Raw genomic sequence first — 12,014 nt, 5'->3', positions numbered from 1 at the left:
GTGCAACTGAGGAGGGGCTGCTTGCACAGAAGGTTTTTCTTTCTCTCCCCAAAGGTCTGGAAATCTTCTTGCTTGCTAGAAGGTGCAATTTGATCCCATCTCCTTCTTTATTGTTGTTTTGCAGGCTGGCATTTTTTTAGAATTTGTCAACTCTTCTGTCCCTCTACCTCAGTTACCTGCTACAGGTGGGACAGAGCAATGCCTTACACTTACCGGGACTCAAGCCCACGGGCTCCCCCTGCTCCCCAGACTGCTCGTGCCACGCACTCGACGGGTCAGACATACAAGGAGCTGAAGCTTGAATGCCAGCAAAAGGGGACACTCTTTGAGGATTGCGACTTCCCAGCCAATGACTCTTCCCTCTTCTACAGTGAGAAGCCTCCCATCCCCTTTGTGTGGAAAAGGCCTGGGGTGAGTAGGATGACTCTTCTTTTTTCAGGAGTCCCTCCCATATTTGCAAAATTTTGCACAAAATCAGACATCGGGACTTCTGTTTATTTCAAAGACAAGCTTCTCTCCCTCAAGGTTATAGTGATAAATAGATATAGATATACGACCCAACATGTGTTTGGAGGCAGGAATGGAGGCTGAACAAACTGAGACTCAGTTCAGACAAAATGGGTTGTGGTTGTGGTTGGTGGGTCTTCCATCCGGGTGAATGGGGCTGAGCCTGCTCTAGATGAGGTCACACTCCCTCTAAGCTCAGGTCTGCAGTCTGGGCCTGCTGATTGATCCACTATTGTCATCAGAAGCCCAAGTAACCTCTGTGACTCCGAGCCTCTTTTGTCCATTGTGTGTGATGTGCCAACTGCAACCTGACTCGGATAAAGACTGCTTAGCCACTCTTACTAATGTAACCTTCCATTTAGCCTACTGCAATGTAGGGCTGCCTTTAAAGATGGTCCCAAAATTGCATCCTGTATAGAAAAAGGGCTGCATAACTCTTAAGTGGGACCGGGTGGTTTGACCACATTATGCCTGGGCTTTGTCACCTCCACTAATGCCCAGACTGTTTCTCAGCCAAATTTTAAAGTGCTGGTTTTAACCTTGGACCTGAAAGTCTGCCTTTTCAATGTTCAAATCCCCACTCAGCTGCAAAGCTCACCAGGTGATCTTGGACCAGTCACCATCTCTCAACCTAACCTACCTCAGAAGGCTATTGAGGGGGTAAGATCAGAGGCAGTATGCTGCTGGAAACCACAGGGGAGGAGAGTGCTGTTATGCTCAGGTCCTGCTTGAGTGCTTCCCATGAGCATCTGGCTGGCCACTGTGGGAGCAGAATGCTGGGCCGGATGAGCCATTGGCTTGATCCAGCAAGTTCTTCTTATGTTCTTGTGATAAAATGGGGTGGAGGTGGTAATTAAAGCAATGTATGCCTCCCTAAGCTACTTGAAAGGAGGTGGAATAATATCTAATAAATGAATAAAAATATTGACAGAGATAAGCACGCAAGTCGTGCAGAGTACATTCACAGATGTGTTAACAGTTCCTTTTCACCATGTATAAGGTACCTGTGCAGAACTTATTCTCATTGTGTAACAGGGAAATGTCTGAACCTATACTATACTTTTGGTCCACAGAGATGTATTCCAAGTCAAACCCAAAGATATTTTTCATCCTGCATATCCCATGGGAAAATCTATGCTCTATTCAATGGATAAATTACTTGCAACCTACATCCTGTTATTCTTCCTTCCCAGAGGAAGAAAAAGCCAACAACCTTTGATTCTCCTTTTCAGAGATAACCAAACAGCGCAATATGCATGGTGGGAGGTGCTGTTTTAATTGAGTCTGTCTGGTGTGATTCTTTGCCACTGGCCTCGCTTTCTTGAAGACATGATGGAATCTTTAAGATTTAGGGCCAATTTACATGATTGTTTTGATTGGATTGTGGCCAGCAAAACAACAGCAAGGATAATAACCCAAGGGTGCAAAAAATTTGACACAGAGGTAGGAATCCTGCAGGTTAAGACCTATCATGACTTTTCTATTGCTTAACTGTCAGATTGCAAGCTTAGAGAAGACGTGGGAGAGGTTTCTCCTGCTTGTTCTTCCCTGCCTCTCCCATTGTGGGTTATGAATAGGATGTCAACAAAAGTGAGAGGAGGGCAGGCAACATAACTGTGGGGGAAAGAAGTGAAACCATAGCCTGCCTCATCTCTTGCTGTATCAGGGATTTCAAGGCCTAGGGCGGTATTTAACTAAATTTCCCAACTCGGCCCTGGAGGGTTGGAGGAACTCCCAGAACAGATTTAGGGAGGCATGTGGGGAGGAGAGGGGGAGAATTGACAAGGAAAAGTCATTGTACTGACTGACAGAACATTCAATGTAGTGCTGTGTTGAGCACAACCCGTAATGTGGATCTTCAGGTGATAAGTCTGGCAAGCCCAGTGTCTCCCATTACAACAACAGGGGATGGGAACTGTATAGCCGTATGCTATCTCAGTAGTTGGTCATTCCCATAGGAACTGTAGGGAAAAGAGTGGTAAAACAATCAACTCAACATGAAACAACAGAACAACCCACATCCCATCCATCTCCACATTTAATCCACAACTTACCTCCCTAGGTAGGATGGCCGCTTATGCATCACCAAAACAGGACAAAAAAGGACACAGATTTGCATAAAATCCACATATGCTAATTGATATGCCTAGATGTCAATTAAGAAATGATTGCTATAAAAGAAATCAAAATACAATACTTCTCTCCATTATAGTGGGGAAGACTGTGACCAGGTGGTCTGTGTGCCAGCTCCAGCCTGCTGTCCAAGTGCTAATGGTTGTTGGCCAACTTCAGGATCCCTGCTCTCTCTCCTTGGGGTTTTTATCTTTAAACTAGACAGCCCTTAAAATAAAGGACGCCTTCAAAAAGGGAACTGACCTCTGTAAAGCAGGACACATGGCCACCCTGTTTATAGGCAGTGGGCAGGGCTGCGGGTATGCCATGATGCAGCACTGTGTTATGTAAGTGTGCAATTTGTTATGGAATATAACATTTTTAGAACCTCAGCTTTTTCAAGCAAGTCTCTAGACGTAAGGCCTTAAAGATAGGGCTGAAAGTTCGTGGCTGGGCAAAGAATGTCTAACAAAATTTCAGTAAGGAGAGGCTGAAAACATGATTTCCACTTGTGATCAGGGAGTGAGGCTTCAAACACCAACACAGCTTTTTTGCCCCTCCTCTTAAGTAACAGAAGCAGAGTAAATTATGTACAAGTAAGCAAATAAATGGAAATGTGTTTGTTTTGCATAATTCATTCAGATGGAAGGAATCCAGCTTTTCCTGGCACAGATTCTAGATTTTTCTTGTTGACAATTTGCTTCCTGCCTTTCTTTTTGTGTTTTTAGATACACACACACACACACACACACACACACATATATCTGGCTGCAGGGGACCCCTTCATGGACTACGTGCTACTTCCCCCAGATCTAGGTGTTAGCCTATAGGGATGCCAAGCATCAGCTCCAGGAGAAAGGCCGCAGCTCAGTGGCAGAGCATCTGCCTTGCGTGCAGAAGGTCCCAGCTTCAATCCCCAGCATCTCCAGGTACGGCTGGAAGGAACTCCTGCCTGAAACCCTGGACAGCCACCGCTAGTCAGTGCAGACAATACTGAGCTAGGTGGACCAATGGTCTGACTCAGTATAAGAATCCCTTGCTTATTCCACTCTCCCTGCACGATCATATTCTAAGGGCAAACGTGTGGTTTTGTGTTGCTGAGTTCAGTGACAAGCTCCACATGACCTGGTGTGTTGAACAAGCAGGTGGTGCCGGTGATGACTGGGCTGGTTTGCCTTGCCTTTTGTTCTCTCTAATCATAACACACTAGCCTAAGTAATGTTCTCCTGTAGAAAGGCACTGAGCAACAGGAATGCAGCCAGCCAGGTCACCTGCGCCCTGACATTTCCTTTGAAGCCGTACAATGCTCTGGGGGAGAAAATACATGCCAGTCCCTGTCCTGTATTCAATTTTTAAACTACCAATAGCCTGCTTCAGGCTTGCAGCCTCCGTTAATTGCCTTGACTGTCAGTAGGCATTTCTCAATCTTGCCTGCTGAGCAGACATTACTGACCTTTGTGAGGAAGGCTCTGCTCTGCAATCATGTCCTATGTTGGCTTCCTTCTGTAGAAGCCTTTTAAAATACTGTTTCTCTTGTGCTCCCCCTCTGTTTACCTGAGGCTTAAAAGTTGGCCCTGGACCCAGCAGGGCTTATCTCCAGAATATCTGTGCAGTGTTGGGACTCATCCATTGTGGCTTGTAAAGTGATTTTATTAGTAAGCCTGTATTTATACAGCACCATCAGCCGTGGTTTGTTCGTGGTGGTACTCACCAGTACAGTACCGGCACCTCTTTTTTTGTTGACCATAGCAGCTCTTTTGTGCTGGCACCTACATCACTTTTATCAAGATACATGCTTGTTGTTGTTATGTGCCTTCAAGTCGATTACAACTTATGGTAACCCTATGAATCAGGGACCTCCAAGAGCATCTGTTGTGAACCACTCTGTTCAGATCTTGTAAGTTCAGGTCTGTGGCTTCCTTTATGGAATCAATCCATCTCTTGTTTGGCCTTCCTCTTTTTCTACTCCCTTCTGTTTTTTCCAGAATTATTGTCTTTTCTAGTGAATCATGACTTCTCATGATGTGTCCAAAGTACGATAACCTCAGGTTTCATCATTTTAGCTTCTAGTGACAGTTCTGGTTTAATTTGTTCTAGCACCCAATTATTTGTCTTTTTCGCAGTCCACGGTATACGCAAAGCTCTCCAACACCACATTTCAAATGAGTTGATGTTTCTCTTATCCACTTTTTTCACTGTCCAACTTTCACATCCATACGTAGAGATCGGGAAAACCATGGCCTGAATGATCCTGACTTTAGTGTTCAGTGATACATTTGAGGACCTTTTCTAGTTCTCTCATAGCTGCCCTCCCCAGTCCTAGCCTTTTTCTGATTTCTTGACTATTGTCTCCATTTTGGTTAATGACTGTGCCGAGGTATTGATAATCCTTGACAAGTTCAATGTCCTCATTGTCAACTCTAAAGTTATATAAATCTTCTGTTGTCATTACTTTAGTGTTTTTGACATTCAGCTATAGTCCTGCTTTTGTGCTTTCCTCTTTAACTTTCATCAGCATTCGTTACAAATCATTACTGGTTTCTGCTAGTAGTATGGTATTGTCAGCATATCTTAAATTACTGATATTTCTCCCTCCAGTTTTCACACCCCCTTCATCTTGGTCCAATCCTGCTTTCAGTATGACATGTTCTGCATATAGATTAAACAAATAGGGTGATAAAATACACCCCTGTCTCATACCCTTTCCGATGGGGAACCAATCGGTTTCTCCATACATGTACTAGCACCTAATTTTTTTCAAAAATAAAAAATCAGCAGCAGCTTGTATGGTCTCTTTTCACATTTAATAGCCAGAAACTAGACAGATCTCTCCCCTCTACACCTTTTTTTCTTTTTCAGCCTATGGTGCATACACACCATAGATCTCGCTTTTCCATCAGGCTTACAGAAGGCATCCTAAAGCCATGTGCAGGGAGCTAGCCTCTCTGCGTGTCTCCAGTTCCCAGCCTTTCCTCAAACTCAGCTCAAAACACAAGCCTCCCTTTTGACCCCAGGAGAGGGGGGAATCTCCTGAAGAGTTTCAATAACAGTAGGATCTCCCTGGCCCATTCCAGTTAACGCTTAATGCACACTTGACAGACCCATTAGCTCAACTGGCCACTCTATTAGATTAACAAAGGAGGCTCATCTGACAAGCAGAGCAGGTTTCTCAGCTGCAGAGCCCACCTCCAGATGCAGGGTTCCAAATGACTCAGGAAGAATTTGTCTCAACCTCCAAACCCATAACAATATATCTCTCCAACCAAACAGTGTTTTCAAAAAGGGAAAATAATATACAAAAATGTCAGCTTCATTAAAAAAATAATTAATTGCAGAAATGCAGAGAACTGAATTTAAGACTGGAAAAATGAAAAACGCAGAGAACCAAAATAGACAAATCCATCCATCCCAAGTAAACGCTCCCTCTCAGTTCCCTCTGAGAGTAATGGAAGGTCTTCAAGTTCTGTCACTTCCAGGGGCACTTGCTCTACTCTGTTCAAAGTACATGGCGGCAAGAAGTCCCATATCCTAGGTGGCCCAGGCTGTGAGTGGCTGGATGACTGAGCATTTTGAAAGGAGAGGAAAGGTGTTACCTGACAGAGGCAGTGATGCAGGCCTTAGATGTGTCATGAAGGTAGCTACTGTGGATTCTGGACTCCTGATCCAGCCAGAACAACTCAGGTGAGTCTGCTTTGGAATGGGACTTCTTCAGATTCCTCCCCCATCCCTAATCATCCTCCTGCTGGAACAGCTCACTGACATCACTGCCAGATACCCACACCAAGATGGACAAACAGCCTGCAGAGATCTCTGTTAGATATATCTCCCATTCATACATTATATATTTTCCCATATACATTTTTTCAGACAATCACATGCCAGTTAATGTGACCCCCCCATTTTTTTCAGCATAGAATCATAGAATAGTAGAGTTGGAAGGGGCCTATAAGGCCATCAAGTCCAACCCCCTGTGCAATGCAGGAATCCAAATCAAAGCATTCCCGACAGATGGCTGTCCAGCTGCCTCTTGAATGCCTCCAGTGTCGGAGACCCCACTACCTCTCTAGGTAATTGGTTCCATTGTTGTATGGCTCTAACAGTTAGGAGGTTTTTCCTGATGTCCAGTCGAAATCTGGCTTTCTGCAACTTGAGCCCATTATTCCGTGTCCTGCACTCTGGGACGATCAAGAAGAGATCCCGGCCCTCCTCTATGTGTCAACCTTTCATGTACTTGAAGAGTGCTATCATATCTCCCCTCAGTCTTCACTTCTCCAGGCTAAACATGCCCAGTTCTTTCAGTTTCTTCTCATAGGGCTTTGTTTCCAGTCCCCTGATCATCCTTGTTGCCCTCCTCTGAACCTGTTCCAGTTTGTCTGCATCCTTCTTGAAGTGCAGAGACCAGAACTGGATGCAGTATTCAAGATGAGGCCTAACCAGTGCTGAATAGAGGGGAACTAATACTTCACGCGATTTGGAAACTATACTTCTGTTAATGCAGCCTAATATAGCATTTGCCTTTTTTGCAGCCACATCACACTGTTGACTCATATTCAGCTTGTGATCAACGACAATTTCAAGATCCTTCTCACATGTCGTATTGCTGAGCCAAGTATCCCCCATCTTATAACTGTGCATTTGGTTACTTTTTCCTAAGTGTAGAACTTTGCATTTATCCCTGTTGAATTTCATTCTGTTGTTTTCAGCCCAATGCTCCAGCCTATCAAGGTCCCTTTGAATTTTGTTCTTATCTTCCACGGTATTAGCAATGCCCCCCAGTTTTGTATCATCTGCAAATTTGATAAGCATGCTCTGAGATACAATCTCCTGGCAAATGGTCGGGGACGATAGGGGACAAAGTTGAGCAAAGCTGGAGTAGGGGAAAAGTCACACTCTTACTTGGAGACTTTTGGGTAGGATTGACTCCTACCCAATGAGTGATAGTGTTTATTTCTTGATCTCACACTTCCTTCAATATTCTCAAAAAAAAGCCACCTACACTGAGGCTTTCGTACTATGAAAATGTATTGAAATTTAACTAATTGGCTGCATTCATTATTGGAAGCCTTGCTCCATGTTCCATTGCCTTCAGAGGCTTGTCTGTCTGGGTCCTGGGACAGGGTCTTTTTAGCTGTGGCACCAAGCTTTTACCAGTTGTAAAAGAGTTTTTGTTTTGGTTGGGCTGAGTTTCTGTTCCTTGCTGTGAAATGTTTTCAAGCCTCTAGTTTGTTTTGTGTTGTATTTTGGATATTGTTGCCTGGTTTTAATGACTGAAATCTGCATTGGGGACCTGTCTGGAAAGGAGGGTAAGGCTATTTAGATAAAATGAAATAAATACTCAAATGATGAATGAAATTCTTGATATTCCTATATGGTGTTCCCACTGTAACATTGCATGGTTCAGGAAAGCAACAGTTATTTTCCATTCCATTCCATTTTCTTCTGGGACAGACAACAGCAACAACAGATCTTCATATCTTGGCAATGATGCCGTAATTTCATAGCAAGAATGGGTTCATAAATCTTCCAGTGCACAATTTAATAAAGGACAGGACTTGGCAGAGCTTAATGTCTGCTAGTTGCCCAGGGCCCCAGGTTTGTCATTGGACAGGACAGACACACAAGTTCAACACTGCACAGTATAATATATTCTATTCAAAGCACTTCTTTGTTCCTCTATTTTTTAAGGAAATCGTTAAAGACCCACAGTTTATTCTTGGAGGCGCCACAAGAACTGACATTTGTCAAGGGGATCTTGGTGAGTGTTTTTTTCCACTGAAATTATTGTTGCCCTATGGATGGCAAGGAGAGACATAAACTATGAAGAAAATATTGTTGGTTTTTGTGTTCATATATAATGTTTGAGTCTAGCTCCAATGTTTGCCTGAAACAAGACTCTGGAAGTGATTAGTTCCATATATGATAAAATCTCTTGCATTGTTGATACAGAAATCATTTGCATGTGCAGTAGTTAAGGTGTTGGACTACAACTTGGGAGACCAGGGTTCGAATCCCCACACAGCCATGAAGCTCCCTGGGTGACCTTGGGCCAGTCACTGCCTCTCAGCCTCAGAGGGAGGCAATGGTGAACCATCTCTGAATACCGCTTACCATGAAAACCCTATTCATAGGGTCGCCATAAGTCGGAATCGACTTGAAGGCAGTCCATCCCCCCCCCCAAGAGGGAGAGAGGGAGATGGGAAGGTTATGCTATCCTGAGCGGAGATGCCTCACACATGGCACAATGCCCTGGTTTGCATGTCACATTAAATGTGAACTAGAAGTGTGATGGTGCAAACTGCTGAAATCATGGGTGCTTCATTTTCACCACCGCTCCAGCTGCTGCTGCAAAACAAGCCATCATCTGGCTTGGCGTGGCTACCTACCACTCATGGTTTGTTTTGAAAGAAACAGCCTTAATCCCAGGTTTGGACAACACTAAAAAAACCCATGGCTTGTTTTCTAGCAGTGTGGCAGGAGCAGAGGAGGAGGAGCAAACAACAGAATGAAATTCAACAGGGATAAATGCAAAGTTCTACACTTAGGAAAAAGAAAGCAAATGCACAATTATAAGATGGGGGATACTTGGCTCAGCAGTACGACATGTGAGAAGGATCTTGAAATTGTCGTTGATCACAAGCTGAATATGAGCCCACATTGTGATGTGGCTGCAAAAAAGGCAAATGCTATATTAGGCTGCATTAACAGAAGTATAGTTTCCAAATCGCGTGAAGTATTAGTTCCCCTCTATTCAGCACTGGTTAGGCCTCATCTTGAATACTGCATCCAGTTCTGGTCTCTGCACTTCAAGAAGGATGCTGACAAACTGGAACGGGTTCAGAGGAGGGCAACAAAGATGATCAGGGGACTGGAAACAAAGCCCTATGAGGAGACACTAAAAGAACTGGGCATGTTTAGCCTGGAGAAGAGAAGACTGAGGGGAGATATGATAGCACTGTTCAAGAACATGAAAGGTTGTCACATAGACGAGGTCCAGGATCTCTTCTTGATCGTCCCAGAGTGCAGGACACGGAATAATGGGCTCAAGTTGCAGAAAGCCAGATTTCAACTGGACATCAGGAAAAACTTCCTGACTGTTAGAGCCATACGACAATGGAACCAATTACCTAGAGAGGTACTGGGGTCTCCGACACTGGCGGTATTCAAGAGGGAGCTGGCAGCCATCTGTCGGGAATGCTTTGATTTGGATTCCTGCATTGAGCAGGGGGTTGGACTCGATGGCCTTATAGGCCCCTTCTAACTCTACTATTCTGTGATTCTATGACTCACAATTTCAGCAGTGTGCACCTGCATGCTACTTGTTCACATTAAATCACAGTTTATTTTAACTATGGCCCATCAAGTTCAGCATCCTGTTCTTACAGTATTCAACCACATGCCTATGGGAAACCTGCAAGTGGCCCACATGTGACATGTTGGCATGCACATGGTCATATATCTAAAGTTCATTGGATCTACTTTCCCATCTGCGTGGGTTCCTTGCTTTCTTGTGCACAGCCACATCCAGCAATTACCTGCAAATACAGAGAGCAGATTTTAGGCCTGACCTCTTTTGCCCAACACAGTGAAATCCATTGTGCATATGTATGTATAGTACTATTTGCAACCATGCTGGATCGTCACCTTGTAGTGGTGAGTGGGCTTGCGTGTTCCAATGAACCCTGTGAGCGATGCCGTCAGGAGTCATGTACTCCCAGCAGGGTCACCCATGGCGGTAAAGTCAAGGGAGAGGAACCAGACAAAGAACGATCCAAGAAAGTTCTCAATGGCAGAACAGGTGGAGGATAACAATGTGTATGTTACAACGGCTGTGAAGGCTGCAGCAGATAAAGGACTTCCAATCGTCATGGTACCCATGCCATTGGATCAAAGCCTTTTTCCGTCAAGATTGTATGTTGATCGTGGTGCACTGATCTCCCCACATAAAACAAATTCACGCACAGGCGTCTGCCATAACAAAAGTCCCATGGCGACTGGCGAATGGCGACGGTGGCAGGACTGTGAAATCCAGAAGCCCCTAGTCATGGTCTGGTACATTGGCGGTGGATACAGATTCAGACGGATCCATTGTTAAAGACTATATTTTGGAAGACAATCTTTCTCGGTCACGAATGATCGCCAAGAAAAAGAAGGAGTACTATAATATAGAGCCAGTGTGGCGAAGTGGTTAGTGTGTTGGGCTATGACCTGGGAGACCAGGGTTTACATCCCCATTTGATCATGAAACTCACTGGGCCACCTTGGGCCAATCACTGTTTCTCAGCCTAACCTACCTCGCAGGGTTGTTGTGAGGATAAAATGGAAAGGAAAACCATGTACGCAAACAGAGGAACTCACTTTACATATTTCATTCCCTATACCATACAACCAGTTCTTGTATGGTATTCAACCAATACCATATGAAATATCTGGGCAATCTTGAATTCTGTTCAAAATAATGCCATGTTGATGTGCAACCACAAGAAAGAGCTTGGCAAAATTGAATAGCCAGGAAGTTAAAGCATGAAAGGTTTTATAGGAGTGGTTTAATGGGAAGCTTTGATCACCATATTATTGGTATGAATTTGAAATAGTTCCTATTGTTTTGGACCAGATGACAAGAGGAATCAGTGCTTTATTCTGTTTGATTTCCAGGTGACTGTTGGCTATTAGCAGCTATAGCTTCTCTTACTCTTAATGAAAACACGTTAACCAGAGTAATGCCACCAGATCAGGATTTTGGACCAGGCTATGCTGGAATATTTCATTTTCAGGTAAGACAACTCTTGCAATATATAGTCTAAATATTATACCCTGGTGATTTGGGGATAGCAGTTATCTGTTACGACACCAAAGGGTACCTAATGAATAAGGATTTCTAGGAATCGTTATCACCTTTAAACAACTGTAGTTTTACTATCCGACAATATATGTTGCTTCCACAGACAGACCACCATTTCAGTACTAGGCATTTGCGCCAGGAGTAGTAAGCCTGCAATGAAAAAGGATATTCCATGCCTTTACAGACAGCTGAACATCTTTTCCTAAGTTATGCGCTAGCTCATTAAGTGATCATGATTGACTCAAAAAGCAGTTTCCATTATCCAGACCACTAAGAAGTCCAAAGACTGAAAGCTGGCACAGGAATCTTGACTCTTACTTGGTGAGATTCAGCCAGACTGGAAGCAACCCGCTGTCTGAGATCTGTCCAGTCCCTTATCGAGTAAGGGTGCTAGTTCAAGCATCTCCATTCCTCAACAGTTTGAGCCCTGAATGCAGAGCTTGGAAAAGTTACTTTTTTGAACTACAACTCCCATCAGCCCCAGCCAGCATGGCTACTGGACTGGGCTGATGGGAGTTGTAGTTCAAAAAAGTAACTTTTCCAAGCTCTGCCTGAA

The 12,014-nt window shown here is 44.1% G+C and overlaps 1 protein-coding gene across 3 annotated transcripts in view; it reads left to right on the top strand.

Moving 5' to 3' along the window:
• Window positions 1-198: 198 nt before the first annotated feature.
• CAPN9 (calpain 9) overlaps window positions 199-12,014 on the top strand; it is a 46,087-nt gene continuing 34,271 nt past the window's right edge. For 2 of the 3 annotated variants that reach the window (XM_061626382.1, XM_061626381.1), the window contains exons 1-3: window positions 199-411; window positions 8,305-8,374; window positions 11,272-11,390. In XM_061626382.1, the coding sequence (XP_061482366.1) occupies window positions 199-411; window positions 8,305-8,374; window positions 11,272-11,390 (402 nt within the window). The remainder of the gene's footprint in view (window positions 412-8,304; window positions 8,375-11,271; window positions 11,391-12,014) is intronic. The other variant, XM_061626383.1, reaches the window with a different exon arrangement.

Source organism: Rhineura floridana, chromosome 4 (genome assembly GCF_030035675.1).
Source record: "Rhineura floridana isolate rRhiFlo1 chromosome 4, rRhiFlo1.hap2, whole genome shotgun sequence".
NCBI classification, from domain to species: Eukaryota; Metazoa; Chordata; class Lepidosauria; order Squamata; family Rhineuridae; genus Rhineura; species Rhineura floridana.
The sequence above is the reverse complement of the archived record's forward strand: the minus strand, read 5'-3'. Positions and strand labels throughout refer to the sequence as shown.